The sequence below is a fragment of the Pleuronectes platessa genome, chromosome 9 (genome assembly GCF_947347685.1).
Source record: "Pleuronectes platessa chromosome 9, fPlePla1.1, whole genome shotgun sequence".
Taxonomy (NCBI): Eukaryota; Metazoa; Chordata; class Actinopteri; order Pleuronectiformes; family Pleuronectidae; genus Pleuronectes; species Pleuronectes platessa.
The window spans coordinates 25039851-25064075 of record NC_070634.1 but is presented as its reverse complement, the minus strand read 5'-3'; the positions used below and the strand labels follow the sequence as shown (position 1 = coordinate 25064075).

At 42.6% G+C, this 24225-nt stretch overlaps 1 protein-coding gene across 1 annotated transcript; it reads left to right on the top strand.

Moving 5' to 3' along the window:
- Window positions 1-901: 901 nt before the first annotated feature.
- hps3 (HPS3 biogenesis of lysosomal organelles complex 2 subunit 1) lies at window positions 902-14141 on the top strand. The gene is made up of 25 exons (XM_053431254.1): window positions 902-981; window positions 1456-1679; window positions 1777-1848; window positions 2481-2574; window positions 3198-3271; window positions 3384-3619; window positions 3864-3895; window positions 4061-4149; window positions 4499-4616; window positions 4801-4954; window positions 5035-5117; window positions 5339-5513; window positions 5759-5840; window positions 5951-6102; window positions 6307-6408; window positions 7957-8065; window positions 8358-8629; window positions 9537-9714; window positions 9816-10049; window positions 10428-10625; window positions 10741-10944; window positions 11535-11639; window positions 12101-12307; window positions 12418-12505; window positions 12753-14141. The coding sequence occupies exons 2-25, from the start codon at window positions 1602-1604 to the stop codon at window positions 12878-12880; spliced, it is 3264 nt and encodes a 1087-aa protein (XP_053287229.1). The 5' UTR covers window positions 902-981; window positions 1456-1601; the 3' UTR covers window positions 12881-14141.
- Window positions 14142-24225: the final 10084 nt, after the last annotated feature.

The window sequence follows — 24225 nt, the reverse complement described above, 5'->3', positions numbered from 1 at the left end:
TCTGAGTGAAGTCAGTGAAAAAAGTTCTTCTGTCATTTTGTGTTTCCTCAGTTAAAAGATTAAAACTCAGCTCCTGTTTCCAAAAGCTGTTAAGAGCTGATGGGAACATTTCACAGTTTGAACACAAACTGGATCTGGATCTGAATCTTTTGCAGATGAGGCCTTTGCAGTTCCCATCCAAAAGTGACCTCCTCATTTACTTCCTCATCTTCTTCCTCATTTACTTCCTCATTCCATAATAATGAATCTTTAAGCTCTGGACTCACCTCATGTTCACAGGAGAGTCTGAGATCAGCTGTTTGTTTGGAGACAGATGCTGTTGGACCAGATGCTGTGTGGCACACTCCTCTCCACCAGGAGGCGTCATCATCACTTTTACTCTTCGGTATTTAAAGGTCAATCTGATTGGCTGAACAGAACCAGGTGGTGGGGAGTGAATTGAAAACAAATCATAATCGTGGTCTTTACAGAATGGACACTGTCGGTCATCATGCTGCTGCTGCTCCTGTGTCAGAATATACATTAAATGAACCCTCTCTATATTAATTATTCAAAGACTTTTAATTTATATCTAAATGAAGGACAGGATATGTTCCTCTATTAAAGCAGTTTTGAAATGTTTGTGTTAAAAGTATGATAATAACAGTTTGGATTTAAATGGTGACTTTCCCAATACCTCGATTCACAGAGTAAAGAAAATAGAAAAAATATGAACTTCCTAGAGAGATAATGTTAATATAACTTCTGCTTTTTGATGATTTTAATAAATAAATAAAACAACAGAGGCAGTTCCACCCTTTGACTCCAGGACAGCTCCACAGCCAATAGGAACGGGGGACGCAGCACGAGCAGGCGCAGCAGCCAATGAGAGCACAGAGGAGGCGGGGCTCAGTGTTGTTGTGCTGGACTTCCTGTGTTGCAGCGTGAAATCAATGAAGTGCAGAGAGAAGGAGGAAGAAGAGAAGAAACGGAGCAGAGAAGGTAGATGATCAATAATCCATCCTGCGCTTTGTGTCACGTGTTTAATCAGCGAGTAGAACGCGAGCGCACCGATGATCAAACTGTGTTGATGTGAGTTTCAATGTGAAAAGAGCTGCTGATGATCACAAGACTGAGACATGTGATATCGATTAAACTGGTCCAGGATCTGCTGTCACACAGAGAACTGGTCGAACACACGTTCAACTCACAAGTTATTTCTACTTTTTCAGTTTGTTTGACACGTGTCTTGATGTGTCGTTTCTCTAACTTCTTATTTCGATGCTCTTATTGTGGTGGGTTGGTTTTTAAAGTAGCAGCATGTGACCAGGTTGGAGAACAACCACACCATCATGTGCCAAAAGTGATAAACTCGTGTATTTATCTGCAGGGAGACTACAAATCCATATTCTTTTGTGTTGTGATGGAACATTGCATTGATGTGAATGAGTCAAACTTGTTTTTTGATGCCTCCAGGGGGGAAACAGAGAAGGAAGAGCTGGATGGGTTTCTCTGCCTCGTCACGTCACCAATAGAAGAAGAAGAAGAAGAAGAAGAAGAAGAAGAAGAAGAAGAAGCCACAGTGTGCGGCTCACACACATCTCCGCCCTCCACTGAAGTCAATGAGCTCTCCACGAAGCAGGGCCAACATGGTGCACGTGTACAACTGTCATCCCTACGCCTCTCAGCAGATAGTGCAGGTCGGTGGAGCCTCACTCACACAGAGTCAGAGTTTTAAAGTTTTAAACATGTCTGTTAATACGTCTTATCCGCTCTGTGTGTGTCTGTGTGGGTCAGGTGGAGCAGGAGCCGGGGCTGGTCTGCTGTGGAGGTGGAGCTCTGTTCGTGGTGGCCTCTGGAGGATGCAAGGTTTACCATCAATATTTATTTATTCATTTATATGCAAGAACCTTATTTAAATAGTGACTCAGTAACATCCTCTGAGCTGATCATTAATCACATCAGAGTCATTCATACCTCACATCTGTATTAATAGCTGTCTTCTAGATGTTATAACTTCTCAAATGGATCCACAGACTAAACACAAGTCAGAGGCGCGTGTTGAAAGTATACAATACAGAAATAAAAATATTTCACACACAATTTTCCAGACTTTTGCTAGATGTCATGTCTTAAAACAGCTTAACGCATTTTTTATATATTATCTCCACTTGAAGATGAAAATCAATCGACTGTGTGTTGATATTAAATAATTAATAAAGAAAAATCAATTAATTTCCACCATTATTTAATTATTGTCCGTGAAAGTACATTGTTAATTAAACCGGATAAGACCAGACAAGGGGATTTCTCTCAGGGTTACTTCCTCTTTACTCTCACCAGGGTAGAAATAATGATTTGCATGGATAGTATTTAATAATCAGAAGTTAAACATCAACATTTTGTGCAAATATTCATGAGTATTATCTTTATTCGTAAGTGTGGAGCATTCAGAAATGAGGAGCGTTTGCATTTCACTGACTGTGTTGTACTGACTCAAGGTGGAGGCGTACAGTGTGGAGCAGGAGGGCTGCCCGCTCATCTGCCGCTTCTCCACCATGGGCACGGTGAGGAGCATCCAGCACAGCAAGACAGGTGACCACACCTCCTCCTCTTCACCTCTAACACACTCCATCTCTCTACCTCTCACACACCTCCTCCTCTTCACCTCTAACACACTCCATCTCTCTACCTCTCACACACCTCCTCCTCTTCACCTCTAACACACTCCATCTCTCTACCTCTAACACACTCCATCTCTCTACCTCTAACACACTCCATCTCTCTACCTCTAACACACTCCATCTCTACCTTTAACACTCCATCTCTCTACCTCTAATTCACTCCATCTCTACCTCTAACACACTCCATCTCTCTACCTCTAACACACTCCATCTCTACCTTTAACACACTCCATCTCTCTACCTCTAACACACTCCATCTCTCTACCTCTAACACACTCCACCTCTACCCTTAACACACTACATCTCTCTACCTCTAACACACTTCCTCCTCTTCACCTCTAACACACTCCATCTCTCTACCTCTCACACACTCCTTCTCTGCAGCAGAAACTTCACACACATTGAGTGGAAGCATCTTTCCCTTCTTAAGACTTGACACAAACAAGTCAGCTGATCGCAGTCCTGCTTACAGTTTGAGTTAAAGAGAACATTTTATCATCCATCCTTTCTACCTCCTCCCTCCTCCTTCTCCAGGAGACTACCTGGTGACCATTGAGGAGAAGAACAGCGCCACCTACCTGAGAGCCTACACAAACTGGAGATACCAGGTACACACGGACCACACAAGCACTTAAATTACCCGAAAGTACTTTGTGTGATCGATGAGAATAGAAAAGCTCTATATAAATACAGTCAAGTTTTTTCCTGCTCTCCGTTCAGGCCGAGGGGAAAGCCCGTGTCGGGGTGCGCTTGCTGGGCCACCTGCTGCGTGGGGCGTCTGTGCGGGGCGGAGTGCAGATGGAGATCATTGAGATCCCCCTGTCGGAGCGTCCGGTGGCGGTGGCCTGTTGCTCGGTCACCGGGGACCTACTGGTCGGCTGCGAGAAAACCCTGGTTCTGTTCACACTGAGGAGACCGAACCAGCAGAACCTGGTAAGAATCCAGCTGATGAAGGAGTTTACCACAATGAAACAGCAGATTTACCTCTCACCTCTTTTTCTGTTAGTTCAGGATGAGGTCACCATTATCGTTTTCCATGACTTTTCCAAACTTTTAAAATATCACCATGGTCTTATTTTTTCATCCTTCAAACATGTATTTGTCATATGTGACCTAATATAATCAATGTAAGCAGATTCTTTGATTCAGTAAATGTATGAATGGCCTAATTTTTCTCTCTCTGGGAAAATGACAGCAGAGTCAGAGTCCCTGGCCGAACACTCAGAGTCAAGGTAACTCAAGGAAAGACACACAACACATTTTCATACAGACGCTCATTTAGTTTCCAGTTATCACCTCAAAAGATGAGTGAAAACAGGAAAACCCTTTTCAATGACTGTTCTTCAGTCTCCTCCTCCCACCAGTTTGACCTCCGACCCTTTGTTTTCCACTCGTAGGTCAAACCTCCAGTTCAAACCAAAATGTTTCCATCCTGGACTTTGAACGCTCCGTCATCGTGCACCTTCCCAAAATGTCCTTTAAACAGGTATTTCAATCTCTTCTTCAGTTTAAAAGTTTTAACCTGTCATTTATTTTTCCCTTTGTCTGCTGCACCGTCAGAAAAATCATAGCAGTGTTTTATAATATATAATAACAACGTACATCAGTATAACTACTTTTTATTTTTTCTGATATTATTATATAAATATGCTGAAATTTGTTCTTTTCACTCACTTCAACTTTGCTACAATTCTTGAAATGTACATTTAAAAATCTTACAAGTTAATTTACAGAAATATGCCTGAAACAAAACATAGACATCCTAAATACTTCTCTATAATTAAACTAAAATTGAATTTACTCACTTAAACCCCTCTCTGTGCTCCGCCCTGCAGGTGGCGCTGTGTGGAGGATATGTTGCCGTGCAGGCGGAGCTCGAGGTGCTTGTACTGAAACTGGAAGCTTCTTCTGAATCTCAAACCCCGGACGACTCCTCGGACACAAACACATGTGGTAATAACACACGTGACACCATCAGTGTTTGCTCCCGTCTTTAATGCTCAAAGAAACATCGACTTATTTTTGTTTATCTTTAGTTCACAGACTGTGGAAAGGCACATTTTAAATGATCCTTTATCAATCCACATTGGAGGAATTCTGGTATACACAAACCTTTCATGTGTGTGTCTGTGTGCAGACGATCCCCTGGAGGACCAGTCCGACCTCCTGCTCATTCCGAGGCAGCAGGAGTTACTGGGCGATCGAGCTAAAGACTGTGACATCCCTGTCAGCATTGAGAAGACGGGGCTGGAGGACAAAGGACAATACACGCTGTCATATGTTCTTTTCAGGTGCGTGTGTGTGTGTGTATTTGAGTTTGCCACATTGAGAGAATTTTGTAGATTTAACTTGGGTCCTTTTCCTCCTGCAGGCGTTTTACTCCAGAGTTTTTCCAGGGCTGCAGTGTGGAGGAGACGCAGCTCCACTCCCTGCAGCTCTACCCGCTCTACACCAGTGAGTTCAACAAGTGGCAGGAGAGGAAGAACCAAAATCACACACACACATTAATTACAAAGAAGATTCACTATTTAAGGAATAAAACTGACTCAATTATTTGGAGTTTTTCTGCTGCTCTGCATTTTCCCCCCTTGAAAGTTTAAAATCTGTATCAGCGACACAACTTGAAGCCTTTTGGATGTGTGTTGTTATTATGTTGTGTGTCTGTGTCTCTGCAGGGAGCCAGTCGGCCTCCACAGAGGAACCAGCGTGTGTGTTCTGCTTCTTCTCGCTCCCCAACGCCGGCTACCTGTACAGTCTGAAGGGCGGAGTCGAGCTGCTCTCAGCCTATCAGTATCCAGAGAAGGTCCTGGAGGCGGTGCTAACAGACACCCTGCTGCACGTCATTACAAAGTACGTCTCCAGTCCCGTTTGATATGGAAATCGTTTATTCTTTACCGATCATAAGTACTTGATACTTTACCAGTTTACCATACTTTATATATATCTTAGTTTTCATAGAAACTCTGGAAACATCCAGATACCTGTTCCAAAACTCTACTTTTTTCACTCCTGATAGATCCCTGTATATTTTACCATATTGTGAACACTTGAAAATGAGTTGTCCAATGTGTAGATCTGTATTTCCTCTCTGTCAGGAATGCGTTGCAGTGTTTCACAGTGCGCTGTGCGGCTGTAGCAGCCAGGATCGACGACCCCTACATCGATACCACCATGAAGGTGTGAGCCTCATCCATGACTGTGTGTAACTGAACCTAGATCCTCTCTCTGTCTCTGTTTCTAAACATGTGTATGTGTGTGTGTCTGTGTGTGTGTCTGTGTGTGTGAAGGCCTGTCCCCCCTGCAGCCTGGAGGTGTGCGCCCTCCGGATGCAGCTGTTTATCGGCCTGCGCTCGGTGTGCGTCTACGGCCGCCACGTCATCCTGCTCTCTGCCGCCGACATGGAGACGCCCGACGAGAGCGAACGCAGCACACAGCGCCGGTAAAACACACACACACACACAGACACACACACCATAGACAGACTTCAACACATGAACACACACGTGAATATGGTATTAGCCGTCAGTTTCCTCCCTGTGGGCTGCAGGGTACGTTTATCAGGGATTTATCAGCGCTGTGATGTGTGTGTGCAGTCAGGCACGTATTTATAAACCTGTTTACCGCGTGTGTGTTGTGGTTTTAGCGAGTTGAAAGAACACACCAGGCTGACTGGTATTTTCCTGGCGGTGGGAATCGACCCCGCAACCACGCCGGCTCTGGAGAGCTTTCTGTCACGTCCCTTCCTGTAAGACAACCCCAACACCCCCGCCACCCCCAGCCCCCACCCCGAGTCTCTGTTGTCTCTTCCAGTCAAGCTGCAGCACCAGGAAATCCCTCAAAACCAAAAAATCATTATGAACCGAATCCTGAGATTCGGTTTCAACGAAAGACAAAAGCTTTTTCTCCCAGTGTCCTTTGAACCAGCTGGGTTGGGTATTTTTACATTTTCCAGTGAAACCAATAGTACTAGCTGCAACATAATAGTGGTTATAATCCTGAACTGGAATGTGTGTGGAAAGTTTCCACTATGACGAATATCTTTTTTGAAGAAAAGCTCATTTGAAGTCTTTTTAATTGAAGCATTATTCTATTTTTAATAACAAGAAAGTCCATTTACAAGCTGGTTGCAACATAAGCTGTTTTTTATTTTTGTAAATACTAAAATATTTATTACATTTGAGCAAATTTAGTCAGTTTTTCACTATTTCATGCCTTAATCATGTAGTTAATACACACTTCCCTGCCAAACGTAATTATTTAGCATTAAATAAAAACTTAAGCCTCCTTCATATGCAGATGTTGAGGCTTTATCATCAACTACTGAGCTAAGAAACCATATAGCATCTAAAAAAAAATTATATTAAATCCCGGCCACAGCGAATTATTTCTGTTCATTTATGACAATACAATACATAAATATAATTTATAGTTTATCGATGATTCACAATTCTCTGTGGCTTTGCAGCTTGGTCTGAAAGTGACAATTTATCCTGTTTTAGTTCCCAAACCTAGACGACCGTAACCTGCTGATCTCCCCCAGTGTGTGTGTGGATGAAATTAATAGAGCTGCTCTAATAATAAAATAATACACACACACACACACACACACACACACACACACACACACATACTATCCACGTTAGCCTGAACAGCTCACTAACTATTAGTTTGTGTGAAATAAGCTGTAGTTCTACATCTAGTAATAAACAGTGATTTATTACATTCTACAGTGTTGATGATGCAGATGCTGTCGTCTCCATCATCACAACATCTCCTCCTCCTCCTCCTCTTCCTCCTCCTCCTCCTCCTCCTCTCTGTCATTCTTTCACATGTGTCGTGACACATAGAAAGAATCCTTTTCCATCTTCGTTCATGGAAAACGTGTGTGTTTGTCTTCAGTGTGTTTGTCTTCAGTGTGTTTGTCTTCAGTGTGTTTGTCTTCAGTGTGTTTGTCTTCAGTGTGTTATCAGTGTCCAGTAAAGAAACAGACTCAAGATTACAGATGTAGTAGAGATGAAGTAAATGATGCAATAGATAAGATAAGATAAGGTAAGTACAAAACAGAAAATAAAGGTAGGCAATAGAATAAAAAAATTTGGAATACATGTGAATATTGCACAGTAATGAAAGAGGTCATTACTTTCCTACAGCTTTAAGGAAACTTTAAATAAAAAACCTCAGTTTCTTGACTCATGACACCGAACTCTCACTCTGAGATTAACTTCCCTCCCCTTTGGATTAGATTTAGCTCATTTCTCAGTTTGAATGAATATCTCTGTGTGACTGACCCCAGGAGCAGGAAGTGGACGATCTCCTCTCCTAAAGAAACCAGCGCAGCCGCTCATGGATGGAACCTGTACGTGGTCGACACCGTCTCGCCCCTGGTGCTCTACCGAGAGATGGTAACGTCTCTTTATTATGATATATTCTGGATGAGTATTCTTGTGGCTTGATATTTATTATTCTCTCTCTTATTGAATTATGTTTCTTGTTATTATTCTGTTCTGCTTTCTGTAACTGATTAGTATGAAAATAAAAAATGAATCAATGCCGTAAGAATTATTCAACTTGCTTCCATCACAAATCAAATAAGAAATGATTGTGACTTTGTCCTGCTGTTCTATAAGATTGTCTCAAACTGGTTTATGTTTGTTTGTGAGTCTGTACGATGACCTGTGTGTGTCTGTGTGTCAGGTGGAGTACAGCCGACACTATTCGGAGACCAACCCTCAGGCCCAAAGCCTTCGACACCTCCTCAGTGAGGCTCACCTCCTCCTCTGCGCCTCCTCACTGCAGCAGAGCAGAGAGGGCGACCACACGGTGTCTCTGCAGAAAGATACGGAGGGACAGACGGAGGGACAGACGGAGGGACAGACGGAGGGACAGACAGAGACACAGACAGACAGACAAGAACTGCAGGAGGCTCTGAGGCAGAACTGTGCACAGCTGGGAGACTGTTACAGCAGGTGCATGATGGGAAAATGTTCTTTTTGGAAACTGTTGAACTGAACTGTCTTATGTTTGAGAAGGAAAACCCAGAATGAACTTCTGAGTTTCAGAGCTTTTGGTTTCTGAGTCTGATCAACATCTGTTTAAAACTTAAAACCTGAGAAATCTAAATACCAGGAGAGAGAGAGACGTGGCTGTCAATCAAAGTCAAATTAACACAACACACCTACACACACATGCAGGCTAAACATCCTTATCTCTTGCATTTGTTATCCTTGCACTTTTAAGTAAAACTTTCCTGAAATGTCCCTCAACCAGTTTTTTTAATGTCAACAAATAGAGCTTTGCACTTTTTTCTGCAGAGGATTCATTTCTTATCCTTTTTATTTATCCTTTAAAGTTATTAATTCCTTGGAGATTTTCCCTTTATCTTACTTTAGTGTGAGAAATCTGTGTTTGTGTGTTCAGCAGTTGTGTTGCAGGGGCCACAAGGAAGTGTATCATTTAGTCTGTGGATCATCTGTGTGAGAACCGTTCATCTTATCAGCTTCACGCTTCTCACGTGTATCGTTCAGGGCTTGACGAAGAGGAAGTGTGGAATTTGGTTTCGATCTGAACACGTGATACATTCAATATGATAACGATAATAATGACTGATTCATTGAACTGTGAAGAAGCAGTCGATCAGTTCCTAGGTCCACAGAACCAGTTGCAGGGTTCTGTGGACCAGTAGCAGTTGTTTACTTGATGCGGTTCAATTCCTGCAGGTTGCGATTGTTGTTCGAGAAACGCACAACCAGCCACAGGTCAAACAAACAGCCTGTTCTAAAGAGGCAGGTTTAGAACAAGTGATTTAATGTAGTTCTCACATTTGCTTTTGTTTCCCACAAATATCCTTTTGTTTCTCTCCCCCCTCCTGTGAAGGGCGAGCCAGAAGGACTGTCACCAGGCTCTGCCGTACTACAGGATGTCCGGACTGTCAGTCACAGAGGTCATCATCAGGAACCGCCCACTTCCCAGCAGCCCTCACTCCTATGGCCTCGGCTTCCTGTTTTACCTGAAGCACTTCCTGTTAGAGGAAACGGAGCAGAGCCTCAGTCAGGTACACGCTCGATAATTAACACATTCAAAATGTCTTAATTTGGGATAAACAGTAATAACTGTAAAAGGCTAAGATTCAAAATAACAACTTCCTTCCCACAGGAATCAGCCGATGAGGTCGTTGACATTTTCAGCCAATCAGATCCCTCAGAGATCATCAGCGTGTGTGCCAGCCCGTCCATGACGAACATCAGTCCCGCCCGGACGCTGCGAGTTTTCCAACATCTGGAGGCCACAGCTGGAGTGTCGGTCCCACTGACCATCACGATGGCCACCATGATGCTGCGTCTGGACGACCTGCCACAGTTCACACAGCTGATGGACAGACATCCTGAGGTGAGGAAGAAGTGAAGAAGAAACGATAACCTGAACTTGATTCTGTCTGTCTGTCTGTCTGTCTGTCTGTCTTTCTCACTGTCTGTCTTTCTGTCTGTCTTTATTTCTTCTGTCTGTCTGTCTGTCTGTCTTTATTTCTGTCTGTCTGTCTGTCTGTCTTGTTTCATTCTCACCTGAATATGATAAACGATGTGCTTCAGTGCAGTCTGTTCTGATTTATGTTGCACTGGATTGTGAAGATAGTGTGTGTGTGTGTGTGTGTGTGTGTGTGTGTGTGTGTGTGTGTGTGTGTGTGTGTGTGTGTGTGTGTGTGTGTGTGTGTGTGTGTGTGTGTGTGTGTGTGTGTGTGTGTGTGTGTGTGTGTGTGTGTGTGTTCAGATGCTGCTTGTGTACGGTTTCATCGACGAGCCGAGGCTGCTGCTTCACGGTGGAGGCGGCGGCCCTCACACACTGGTCCGTCCCACATCGCTGACTCTCCAGCTGGCACAGTCCCAGCCGGGGCTGCTGGTAGCCGGCATGGTGGCTCTGCATGAGAACAACAAGGCTCAGCTGGAACAGGCTGATCACATCTTCAAGGTGTGTGTGTGTGTGTCGGAGTGTTTACATGAATAAGTTGAACATGAAAGATCCCACAACGAGAACAGCAGTGAATACATGTAGTGTGTTTGTGTGTGTTTGTGTGTGTGAGTAGGAGCTGGGCTGTGAGAATTGCTTACTGGTGGATTTCTGGGAGGCGACGCTCATGGCCTCTTCACAGGAAGCTGTCATCCAGGAGCTTCTGTTCCGACTGGCTTCCGTCTACATCGAGCGGCTGACGCACACAAACTCAGACGCACACTCCGGCCTCCCTCGCACTCGTCCACAACGCAGGCCGCTGAAGAGCGCCGACGATCTGGTGAGTTTGTCTTGTTATACGCCTCCGTGCCGGTGACAGCCAGAGGCCAGAGGCACCATGTTGACTGGTTGTCCGTCCGTCCCATTCCCACGAACACGATATCTCAAGAAAACCCTGAGAGAATTTCTTCAAATTTGGTAAAAATCTTGACTAGGAAAATTTTTTGGAGTCAAAGGTCAGGGTCACAGTAACCTCAGGTCCCTGTGAATACTAGGACGGCCTGTAGGGAATTACATCTGGTGCAATACACTTTGAAGCACTGAATAACAGATTTGATTCCGGTGGTCAAAGGTCATGTTGACCTAAAAAAACATGCTTTTGTCCTTTTGAATGATTGAATGATGATTCCTCAAGAGTACCTAAGTGGTCAAAGGTCAAAGGTCACAGTGACGTTATAAGAATCTTGAATCAGTGTACACTTAGAAATACGTAGACTGAAACTGCGCTGGTTGGCGGAGGCATACTCACGCAGTGCGGTAATCCCAAATCCATTAGGTAAGAATTTTGTTACCTGCCAAAACCAATGATTGACTTTTTGTCCACGTCAATAAGGATCTTCTCCGAGATGAAAACATATTTATATATTTCAGATCAACTCCAGCTCCCATTACGGCTCCTTGTACCCGTGGCTCACTGTTCTGTGTCCAGCTCACACTACCAGCTTCCAGCACCAGGAGGCGTTACACAAACTGCAGGTAATTTGTGCATGAACATGATATTGTTTGCTACTAATTCAGCTGCATATGTGAAAAATAAACACCACTTGATCCAACCCAGATGTAAGTGAGCGATGGAACGATGAGAACTGATCGAATGGATCCTGTTGAGCTCAAAGATCAGCTCATGTAATTCAGTTTTTGTATCTTGTGATTCTGGGACATCCACTGTACTTTAAATCTTGTGTTTTATTGGTTGCAAATATCAATAATTTAAATGTATTTTGAATAGAAAACAACGTTTGGGACGTAAGTGCAGAAACTCAGCAGGTTTTAAATGAGTGAATACTTCAAGTATAACAAATAAATCAAACAAGGAGAAAAACATTTGATAGAATCTTTACTAGATCAGATGGAGGAGGGGAAGAATTGAACGTGGGAGTGTTGAAAGGAGAAGATGAAGCGTTATTTTATGTAATCATTCCTGCGTCTCTCCTCAGTCTCTCCTGTGTGGTCCGTCCATGTCCATTGGCTCCGTCCTCCCTCTGTTGGAGCGTCTGTCGGAGGACACCCTGTGGGGCTTCAGCCTGCACCTCCTCTGCGCGACCAGGAGGGGGCAGTTTGACAGCAGCATAGAGAAGTTGCTGGACCGATGTCCTCAGGCCATCATCGCCTTCGCCAACCACCATCTGCAGGACAGACACATGGTGCGTGCTGACCTGCCCCCCCCCCCCCCCCCCCCCGCACTGTATCACGGCTGCATTTTAGTTTCTGTTTGAGTGTCTCAGAGTCTGACGGCCATGTTGGATCTTTGCAGGCGCTGTGGTGGAAGAAGCTGCTCCCGGAGCTGTGCAATCGCACGAGAGCTGCAGGGGACAACAGCATCCTACTGGCTGCTCTCAAAGGTAGACGCACCCCCCCCCCCCCCCCCCCCCCCCCACCACCAGACCACACAACCCCCTGAGTACTGTCAGTCAAAAGCACCAGACGCTTATTCATTAAAGGCCAGACGCCTTCTTGCTGTAGTTTTGTCCAACCTCAGATTTACGATTTACTTGACATTGGTGAAGAGAGACAAACCCTCCAAAGACACTGGAGGTCAGACGAGGAGAAACGCTCTGTTAATGTGTTATGATGGTTTCGTCCCAACAGAAACACTGGTAGTGGTTGCCACAGAGACCAGCCCGGCCCAGTTCCTGGAGCTCGTACCGGACGACGGCACGGCGTCCTACTTCCTGCCTCACCTGATGACATGCAGCCAGAGACACCTGCTTGCCTGAGACACGTGTCTCCGCTGGCGGCTGAAGGTCAACGTTCCACTCGGTCGTTTGTTGAAGATGATTCATCACTGAAAGAATAATCCTGATTCTATAACAGGAGCACAACGACCGGCCCTTCGGTTGGATGAGCCAAACAAACACAGTGATTAAAACTTTAATGACAGTAATTCACAAACAATGACGGTATAAATACATTTTATTGCCATCTTGCGAGGAGGGAGGGTTTATGACCTTTACATCGATCAGTCATCAGGGGATGATTGGCATCACTTGTGGGAAGCCATCATTATTAACTATGATCTGAACCAAACCCTCGGCCTCAGGCTTTGTTGGTTGACGATGAGGTATAAACACAAACTGTACAAACAGCCGTCAGTGAAAACATTCCACGTTACGCCCAAGGACTAAAATAATTATTAGCAAAACCAGGACCAGGAAGTAGTTGAGTATTTTTAACTGTGGTGAACCGCCTGCAATTCTTCTTCTGTGTCATTGTTTGCACGGATCTGTGTTGAATATTTCAGGGCTTCATGATTTGTTATGGAATTAATTATCGTCAGTGGATGAGATGAGAAGACAGAGAAATGTCTTGGATTGTCCCCGGAGCATCGAGCGCTTTCCATTTCACCCAAAAGTTATTTAAATAAAAATAAAAATACCAATTCTTTATTCCTTTTCCTCCCCACAACAAAAATCTGAATATTCATGCTCCTTATTTAAATTCTGTAAAGAGCAAATGTAAACTGTATCTCACACGTTGTTAACTTGAGTTGCATGAAGTTCCTGATAATACAATCACTCCTGCAGGATAAAGGAATGTTGTGCTGCTGCTTCAGTTGACTGACATTGATTACAGATTATTGTGTGTGTGTGTGTGTGTGTGTTTTTGTGTTTGTTTGTGTGTATGTGTGTTGTGTAACCTCAGTTTCACCAGAGAGAGGGTGTGTGTGACTGTCTGACTCTAAACAAACACTCAGCACTTTTGTCTTTGCTCCAATTTCTAAGATTAGATCAGAGTCCTCAAGTCATGAAGTCTGTTAATGTTCGACAGCCGAGTTCAGGAATCGTCCGGATTTACTCGACGAGCAAACACAACAAAGTGTATTGTTATGATTATTATTTACATCATATATCGCTTTACAAGTGCATTACAATATATATTAAATCCACAAAATGAAATGTAGATGTAAAATGCAAAAAATGGATAAATTATAAAGATTGAAAGTAAAAAGAAAACAATAAAAGCACAGAATAAAACATATCTTCAGTCCTTTTTTTGTATATTTTATATTTATAAAGTATTTTGTAACATGGTCCAAATATTGTAATTAGTATATGGGTTAAGTAATCAATTAAAAGTGACTCAATCATCAGGATGTGTGAAGAGGAGTTGATCAGTAAAGTTGTTTATTTGTCGACCTCTCGTCTACACTCACTCCTCTGTATTGAATATCTTATTTTAATATACTCAGTTCATATCAGTTTAATTCTAAAGATGCTGCTCAACCAACCAGAGCTTCTCGGCCAACCTCCGAACCAATGACACCCTCAGAGCTGTCATCACAGGACCAATCACAGCCGGAGAGGACGACCCGGAGCCAATCAGAGCTGTGGACCCTGATGGATCTCACCTTGAGTTAATAAGAGCTCAGCTGTTCACATGTTTGGAAGACCACCACCACCACCTTCTCCTCCACCGCCACCTCCTGCTCCTGAGGCATATATCTGGAGGTTCAGCAGCTGAGTGAGGAAGGGACTGGAGGAGCAGAACAACAACAAGACAGGATCACAAATAAGAAAGGAAAGAATTGAAGGAGATGAAGCTGTGTGAGAAGAAGATGACGTTGGCGACCATGACAGAAAACATAGAGATGGCGCTGTTCTCTTCAGAGGAGCTGTGCCTGGTGATACTAACACAGGAGCAGGAGGACCAGCAGGAGGAGCAAGAGGAGCAAGAGGAGCAGGAGGAGCAGGGACACAACTTCCAAATGGTGGGTCGTCTGAATCTCTGCAGCTTCAATTCAAACTGTAGTTTTCATGTGTCTGTGCTCAGCAGGAGCCTGGAGTCCAACACAAAGTCCAATGTTCTGCGGGTGGAGAGTGAGGAACATGTGAAATCTATAGGAGCTGATGAGTTCATGTGACTGAAACTCACATTATATCATCATTCAAATCGCAGATAAAAACCGCTTTTCACTTGTTCCTTCTGGGATCTGACCTTTACCTTTATTTGTCCTGATTTTAAGATGCTCAGGACATTTCAACTGGACTTTTAAAGATAACAATGTCCCTGTTATTCTGGATAAACCTGAGTGAAGTTTGAGGTTTTTGACTTTTTGTGGTTCAATACTTGACAAACATCCTGTGCTTGACCTTTGTTATATTGCTTTTGATTCAAATTATATTGTCATAATAATGGCCACTTTATTTTAATGCCCCACAGTGGGACCTTTAAGAATTTCGAAATTTATTTCTAGAGAAAACTGGTTTCAACACCACAACAGAGGAACATAATTGTGTGTAGGTCTTTTTTAGCTGCTTATAAGTCACAATTCCAAAAATCCAATCAGATGATTATAGTTGATAATCTACCTCTGATAAATATTCAAATCCAACAAGGACAGAAACAAATTACTATCGATCGTATTATAACTGGACATGGAGGAACTGTCCTGTTTTCAAGGGTCACAAAACAAGATGGCTGTAAATCCACTGCTGTCGTGACAAATGTTTTTGTGTGTGTGAATTGGGTGAAATAACCCTTTACAGCTTTAAGATTCTTCAACTTCAATATCACATTTTAGACAAAGACTGCAGCGAGAAACACGATCTGCTGCGAACATTCACATTAACTGTGTTGTTGCTGTGTTAGTTCTGTAGAATCCAAACTGTTGTTTAACCTCCTCTTCCTCGTCTTATTCTCAGAAACGCCTGGAGCATCCTCTGGACCCCAACTGGAAACCAGCGCCTGAGGTCCAGCCCGAGGTCCAGCCCTGGCAGCAGGCCAATCCCAAATCTGAGGGCCCTTCCGGGGAGGAGGCTGAGCCCGGCAGCCCGGTCCCTGCAGGCTGCATGGAGGAGATCGAGATAGAAATGGAGGCGAGTGGTGAAGATGGATGTTGGGTTTGAAACATGTTTATGAAAACATGTTTCTGTTCAATGAAACCTTCGTTCATGTGACTATTTTCTTTCTGCAGGTGTTACCTCCCTTCAAAGTGTTTCAGTCTGTGAAGGTAAAGTCACATGATCCTTATGTATATCAGTGATTCACAAAAACACCTGGATTCAGATGCACAGATTTCTCCTGATAAAAGAAAACCTTCACTCCCGGTTTAATGTATTTAACTTTAAATAAGTTACAGTGATCAAACTAATTAAAGCCCTTTTATAAACGAACCCTGAGAACAATGAGGAGCGGCTGCAGTTCACTGAGTTTGTTGCTCAGTGAGAGAATCAGCTTGTCAATCAATCAATCAATACTTTTCTTTTGACCAATCTGTTTTCTGAGCTAAATCCCTTCATATAGTGAAGTGTTGATTATATCACCCACGCATCAAAATCAACTGAAAGTACATTTTAAACTTGGATATTTAATCATGTGTAGATCACTTGGTCTTCATGTATATGCATAAATTATTTATTTATTTATTTAGCATATAAAATGTAAGAAAATAAGGATAACTCGCCAGTTGCAAATTTCTACAAAGACACTAAAGAGTTTGTCATTTGGTGAAAATTGGTTTATAATTATTTGAGATACAGAAAAGCAGATTGCAATTTATTAATATGACATCAATTGTTTTTGTTTTCAATTATTTGTTGATTGACTATTTAATCAACCGAAAATTTCATTGCTCATTTTGTTTTGGTTCAGTTGTTTCCTGTGATACTTGCAGCAAAATCTTAAGATTTAAAAAAGTTTCTGTTAATGGCAAATCAAATGTCTGTGTGACGTGAAGCTTCTGGAGCAAAATGATAAAACCGTGTTAAAGACTTATTGTGGTCATGTGACATTTATCTGTTTTTTTCGGTTGCAGCTGTTGCCAAACAAAGTGAGACGTGTGAAATGGAGGCGACTGGTTCCACAGCGGTGTGGACTGGTGGTCAAAGACGTGGTGTGTCTACCCAGCGACCTCGGCCTGGCTCAGCTGGAGAGGTGAGTGTGTGACGTGACATCTTTTCTCTAGGAGAACACGATCAGTCTGTCTGAACAGTTAGTGAACCACAGCTTCTAGGATTTGATGTTTTTTTGGGTATGAATATTCTTAAACTTTAAATAAAAGGATGTGGAAGGACCATTAACTGTTTTTTGTTTTTCTTGTCTTATTTTGTTGTATTTTATGTTGAAATAATGGCCCAAAAAATTATCGACCAGGTAAATATTTGTCTCTGTCCCTGTAGACCTATCGTTCCACAAGGCAAAGAAAGAGCTGCACTGGTTGCAATGGGAATGGTCGCTCGCATCGTTCCACAAGGCAAAGAAAGAGCAGCACTGGTTGCAATGGGAATGGTGGCTCGCATCACCATCGACTACAGTTGGTCGGCCAATCAGATGGAGAGTCGGCTGGCGATGCTCTTCACGGGGAAGTTTGAGAGACAAAGGTTTAACTTCATGTATCTACAGGTGTGTACGGTGAATTCTGTTTATATTTTAATTCAGTCTATATGAGATTCAGAGTTGAACCCTGGTTTTCACAGATTCAATTTAACATAAGATATTTCTTTAGTTGTCCAACGGTCATGTTACAGAAGCAGAGGGGAAAGTAAAATAAGATAACATCTGTAAAAAGAGGTAAATAAGTAAACATGCAATACGAATACAGAAAATATTATTAGAGTTAAATATATACAGTTTTAGGACTGCACATAAAAAGCAATAGAGATTGAAGACATTGAAGTTTACCTTAACGTTGGATGTGTAAATGGAGACAGAATTTTTAATTAGTGTATTTATATTTGATGGTTTGTGTTCAATCAATCAATCAATCAAATTTTATTTGTATAGCCCATATTCACAAATTACAATTCATCTCATAGCGCTTTAACAGGGTGTGACATCCTCTGTCCTTAACCCTCAGCAAGAGTAAGGAAAAACTACTAAAAACCCTTTTAACAGGGTAAAAATCAGTTATAGTAATGTTACTCTGGGAATGTTTGCATGTGTCCCTAAAACCTTCATTCCCTTATTTTGTCCATTTCTTTTTACATATTTTGAAAAAAAGAAGCAGCATTGAAAGAAGAGCATTAGCTGAATACTGCGTGTGTGTGTTCCCAGTGTTTGCAGGGATCCAGGGCGCTGTTCGTCCCTGACACCCCCGCAGACGGCTGGACGGGGGAGCAGGTGCTCAGGATTGCTGGACATGGACCTTTGTATGTCTTCCACCAGCTGGACGAGCCGCAGGTAGCAGGAACCACCGCCGCTTTACTTTATGACTCAGATTCACATTTCATCAGTTTTTGTTCTAAATGTTTGTCCGTGTGTGAGAGGAGGTTTCTCGTTTTAAAGAGTTCGATTCCCTTGAGGCCCGTCAGCCAGCACCTGCTTTAGCTCTCACCACACAGGGACATTAAATACATAAATGATGTAAATATATGAGATGTGATATGAGTGCTCTGACAGAAATGGGGATGTACTATCGGTATGTTGCTTAAAAAGCGGATGTTTGGAACCAACTCCTTTTAATATTCACATGTTTCCTCCACTAAGTTAAAATACCTTCTTTCTACAGGCAGAATGTGAGACGTCTGCCAAGGAGATGCTTGTGGTGACCAGGTGAGAGGGAAACTAGAACCGGATCTTCAAGCCAAACTATCGGCAGATTTTTATTTATGTTAAAAGCATTGGCAACGATTTCCAAGATGTCGAAATCAAACTCTTATGATGAAGAAATGTAACGGTAATGTGATATTTTACAGTTTAACCATAATCTTCATTACCAAATAAATAGAACCTGAAAATAATATAGAAAATAATAAAATGTACATACACCTAAATGCACATCATTTCTGCATTATTTATTCTGTAAAATAACATTTAAATGTTGGTGCATATTGGCAAACATTTTAAAATGCAGATATATACGTGTTTTTTATATATATATCTGTCGGGCTCCATTGAATAAACCTATTTAAATTAACCGTATTACTGAATTGCATAAATGTACGAGCTTGCGGTCTCTTGTCAGGAAGGAGTTTTGTTGTGAAGCCAACACAGAGAGCTGCCATGATGGAGACAATCAGCCGGGAGAGCAGATGCAGCCTCTTGTGTCCAGGACCACAGACGAGGTGAGTTGACTCGATGAAACAGTCCAGAGAAATTCTACGAACAGAGAGGACATGATTTCTGTCTGTCCCTGTAGATCCCACTCGACCTTGACACCGTCCTGAGACTGTTCCGCCAGAAGAACATGAATCCAGATGTGGAAACCCACATCCAGGTGAGGAGGAGAGAGCTGCTCTGCGGAGCTGAGGAGGTGGTGATGAGTCCACGTTTCAGTTTCCGGACGACACCCATCATCTCCTTCAGTGGAGAGGAGACCCAGGACCACGAGGAGCCGCTCAGAGAGTTCTTCAGGTTGGGATTTACCTCGTATTTTACCTGAAGAACATTTGGTTTTACTGTGATAAGCTGCTTCTCCATGTTCCTGGTGCAGTTTTTCTTTGGACTCTCGCTCCTCTGCTTGTCGACTATTTATAAATCTGGATATTTTGGTTTTCAGCCTGAGCTCCAACATGATTGAGCTGAAATGCAAACTGATATTTTTCATTTTAAGAGATTAATGCCAGATCACTCTGCCTGTCACACTTCTCCATGCACAAGGTGGCTCAAAATAAATTGACTTCTGCTGTTTGACCGAAAGTCCATCACCTAAATCACTCTATGTGCAAACTCAAACAGGAAGTCGTCCCCTTTGTTAAGCAGCAATTGTCTGGCATGTCTTCTTTCTAAATGACTCAGTCAAAGAGGCTGTTTCAGCACTGAGGACTAACACATTCAGTTTATATGGAAGTATTCACCATTTAAAATCATCCATCTTGACTCACACAGGTTGACTCTTCTGGAGCTGCTGCAAAGTTCTCTCTTCGAAGGTCGTCCAGGACGCCGTTACTTGACCCATGACCTCGCAGCTCTTGAAGACAGGAAGTATTACCAGGCGGGCGTCCTGATTGGCTGGTCTCTGGCTCAGGGCGGGCCAGGACCACGTTGTCTCCACCCTGCACTTTACCAGGTGGAGATCTACACACTGACTGACCTACGTGACACATAGTTCATACATAAACACACATGTAAACTGGAAGATAGACTTAGAGGTGGATTTTTGTTGTATAATTTTATAAAAAACAAAAATTCACAGTGGTAATGATGTCAGAGTGAAACTGTTTATGGTCCCTTTTGTAATGCATTTCAAACCATGTATTAACAGTGGATGTGTGGCCTCAATCCATCCATGGAGGACTTCAGTTCGGAAGACATAGCTGACGCTGAAGTGCAGCAGCGATTGCAACAGGTAACACACACACACACACACACACACACACACTCTACCATGGACAAATCTTTTTCTCCCTTCTTTCTAAAGAATAAATGTTAATGTGCAACTTGAAAAGGAAAACACAATCTGCTGGTAGTTTTGTGTATAAACATTAACAATGTTCCTCTTCCAGTTGCAGTTTTGTACTGATGTGAAGCTGCTGTCTCCCAGTCTGTGTGACTGGGTGTCGAGCTGCGGGATCCCTGGGATCTATTCGGCCAGTTCCAATCAAATACCAGCCATCTATATGGGCATGGTCAAACACTGCATATACAACAGGTACATGCACACACAGACACGCACACATACACTAGGAGGGCACTCAGTAGAGTGCATACCACCCCTCCATCGACATAGTGGTGAGTAGATAATGAGGGAAGTTTAATTTTGGGTGAACTATCCCTTTTAAGAAGGTGCAACACCCTCTGTCTTTAACCCTCGACTAGATTTTAATAAAGAGTGAGGGATTTCTCTCCCAGTACAGACAGAAGTGCAATAGATCAACAAAAAAGAACAATATTTAAAATATGAGAGTCCCATTGTCTAACCAAGTCCCTCCGCTGTCTGTCAGAGTGGCCAGTATGATCTCCCAGTTCATCGAGGGGATGAACAGCTGTGGTGGATTGTGGAACACGGTACAGTCCCACTGGGAGGCATTTGTCCCAGTGATGACGAGTACACCGCAGGAGCCTCTGACCCTGGAGGAGTTCAAGCAGCTCTTCCAAGTCTGCTACAGCCACGAAGGTTCCCAGCTGAGGGCGTCTGAGGAGGCCACAGTGGGATACTGGGAAACGGTGCTCACCTTCATAAGCAGTAAGCACGGAGAGAGGGATGGATGGAAGTAAAGATTAAACAACCCTGTGGTTCCTCTGGAAGTTTGCTGTGTCTCTGAACTGCGTCAGCTTTTACTGAGGGAGAATTTTATTCAAATAATTCCTCCGTGTGCACCATCAGATGATCAGGCAGAGTTTTCCTTTGAGGACGTCCTGGAATTCATCACAGGAGCTGATCACCTGCCTCCTCTTGGGTTCCCCAGGTCGATCTCTCTGCATTTCTACTCCCAGGTAGGTATTCCTCAGATCAGACTCCAATATCAAGCTGTCCTGAAAATGTTGTCCGCAAAGAATTCTCAGCTCAAACTGGAATGACTCTCAGTAGATCACATGATTCCCCAGAGGCCTCACAGTCCCTTTTAAATGTATTCAAGCAGCACAAAACTGCATTCATAGAAACCTGTTCCACAACTATAGGACTATCGCAATGCTAAGGTAAATTCCTGGTTCTTTCTTGTGCCAAGTATATTCTTTCCACCAAGTTTTGTGGAAATCCAAAATAAATTTGTGTAATCCTGTGGTCGAATAAACTTGAATAGCGATATGGGCCCAACCGTCCCCTGATGAAACTACATGTAAATTCACCAGATCTGGATATTTTATTGGATCGGCACCAAATTACACATGTTCATACTTATCAGGCCCCTAAACATACCAGATTTATTTATTTGTTTTCCTCAACATCCTTGGAACTACACCTAAATGTTACGGCTTCTTCCTTCCACTAAGTTTCCTCCTTCAAAGACCAGACATATAAACTGTTCTCCTTGATCTGATGCATACCACATTTCTTCAGTTTCAAGATCAATCTTCATGTCACATTTCTTTTTCTTTGAATCCTTTTTCCAGGATGGTCTCCCCCACGCCTCCACCAGTGCTCCGGAGCTCTTCCTGCCGAGGGCCGTGGCGGGGGCTGTGGATCTGCTGGTGCTGCTGAGCAGAGCCGTGCACGAGGCCCCGGGCTTCACAGGTCTCCAGAGAGACGGATAGGACATGTGCACGGAACTGATGATATGTTTAGGAACTTGAAGCCCTCCTGAAAACCTTGGGTCCTGCTGAGAACTGACTTAGTGGCGTTCAGAGGATTCTGCTAGACATTAACGATGAGACTGAGACGAGAGTTGCATCACGGCGAGGAGGTTTAAGTGCTGGTCTGTGAACAGTTAGTTGCTTTTGTCACTTTCACTCCTGTAACCTGAGGACAAAGCTGAGCATTCATTCAGAGTCGGGTGTATGAGAGTGGCACACACTCATTTCTTCTGTGTCATGTAGGATACATGCACAACTATAGTCGTCACAAATTGATTCCACACGATAAGTTTTCTTTTAAACTTTTAATAGTTATTCAAACAACAATCCTAAATTTCTGTATTTCCAGTTTGTAAATATTTTCATACAGATATCTGTGATGTCTAACAGAGCACCTGTTATTTGTAATTTCATACACTGAGCATTGTTAGAAAATCAACATTCTTTTATATCTGTTTCAAAACATGTTTAATTGGTGTTCTCAACAAATTTTATATATATTGTGTATGCTTTCAAAACAAATTAAAAAAAAGGTGTATTAAATTTATTAAAGAATACAATGAATGGATGATTCATGATTATATGCCTCTTTATTTATCTTTCAAAAGGATATAGAAACAACATGACTGCTTTACTCATTCACCAAGTAACTCAATAAGTTTCTATATTTATACATTTATATCTATATCGCTTATCCTATAAGGGTTGGGGGGGCTGGAGCCAATGTGTACAATTCATGTCAGAACAATATATAAGAACAATTATATTCTGATAGTCTGAAGAGTCCCGGCAGTAAGGAAGTAAGACAAGACGGATACAGTTTAGGATCACGAAGGATTTAACTTGCTTTTACTCGTATTTAACACTTCACGCTTCATTAAATTGCCTAAAAACCACAATAAATAATAAATATCCATTCCTTCATGGTGCCTCGAGACCTTGAAACAGAAAGAATGATGTGCTAACAGAGGCTTTATAACCTTCATGAAGAATGGCCCAGCACCACCTGACTCACAAGCAGTGCGTTCACATGCAGTACCTCTGGTGCACTGGAAAGACGAGCCCGGATTAATTCTTGACATGGCAAGACAAAGGAAGTTCACATTCATTTGAGGTGACGTTGAACTCTGCCAGTAAAAGTGACAGAACATTCCTATTGTAGTTCCACCTTTAAATTAGGAAGCTCACCAAGGTTATTGTTAGCGGTGTTCTGTGTGAATGGTTATCACATTTACGAAATGAAAGGAGTGAGCGAGAAACTGTTTGAGAGTTTCCTGTCCACTTGGGTCAGCAAGGCAGCTACTGCTCCAGTTACAAAGTATGGGATCTCCAGACAACAATAAATTAAGAATACCTCTTTGACAGATACAATTTCTTGGTTTGAGATTCCCAGTTTACTGTGCAAACAACTTGACATTTGAGTCCAATGCACTTCTCTGTTATTTACAATCCTGGGAAATAAAATCAACTGTGCTGTGCTGCAAATATTTTACATGTTATTTAACAAAATAAAAGTTGCATGAGAGGAGTTCAAAGCTTCTGCATTTCCCCCAAAACACCTTCACATGCACCTTGAGCACAATCCAGCTGCTTCTGGTAGTTTGGAAATAGATATTGTGGGTCTTTGCATGACAGTGGAGCACAACTGCATCTGATGTGTTTAACTTACCGTCACAAAACTCAAATATTTCTTTCCATATAAAATAAAATCATTATGATGAACTGCCCTTTTACATTGTGTTAAAACTATACCACCAGTACAATAGTTTTTTTTAAAGTCTGTTTCCATGGAGCTTCTATGGGGCAACTCTGACTCTTTGAATGGATTTCACTTTCACTGTGAAGGCTGTGCTGTTCAGGAGCGTCGTTTTCATAAACTAAATGGAGAGAAAAACACAGAATAGACGATCAATCTCATTTCCTTCATCCCTTCCATTTGTATTGTGTGCAT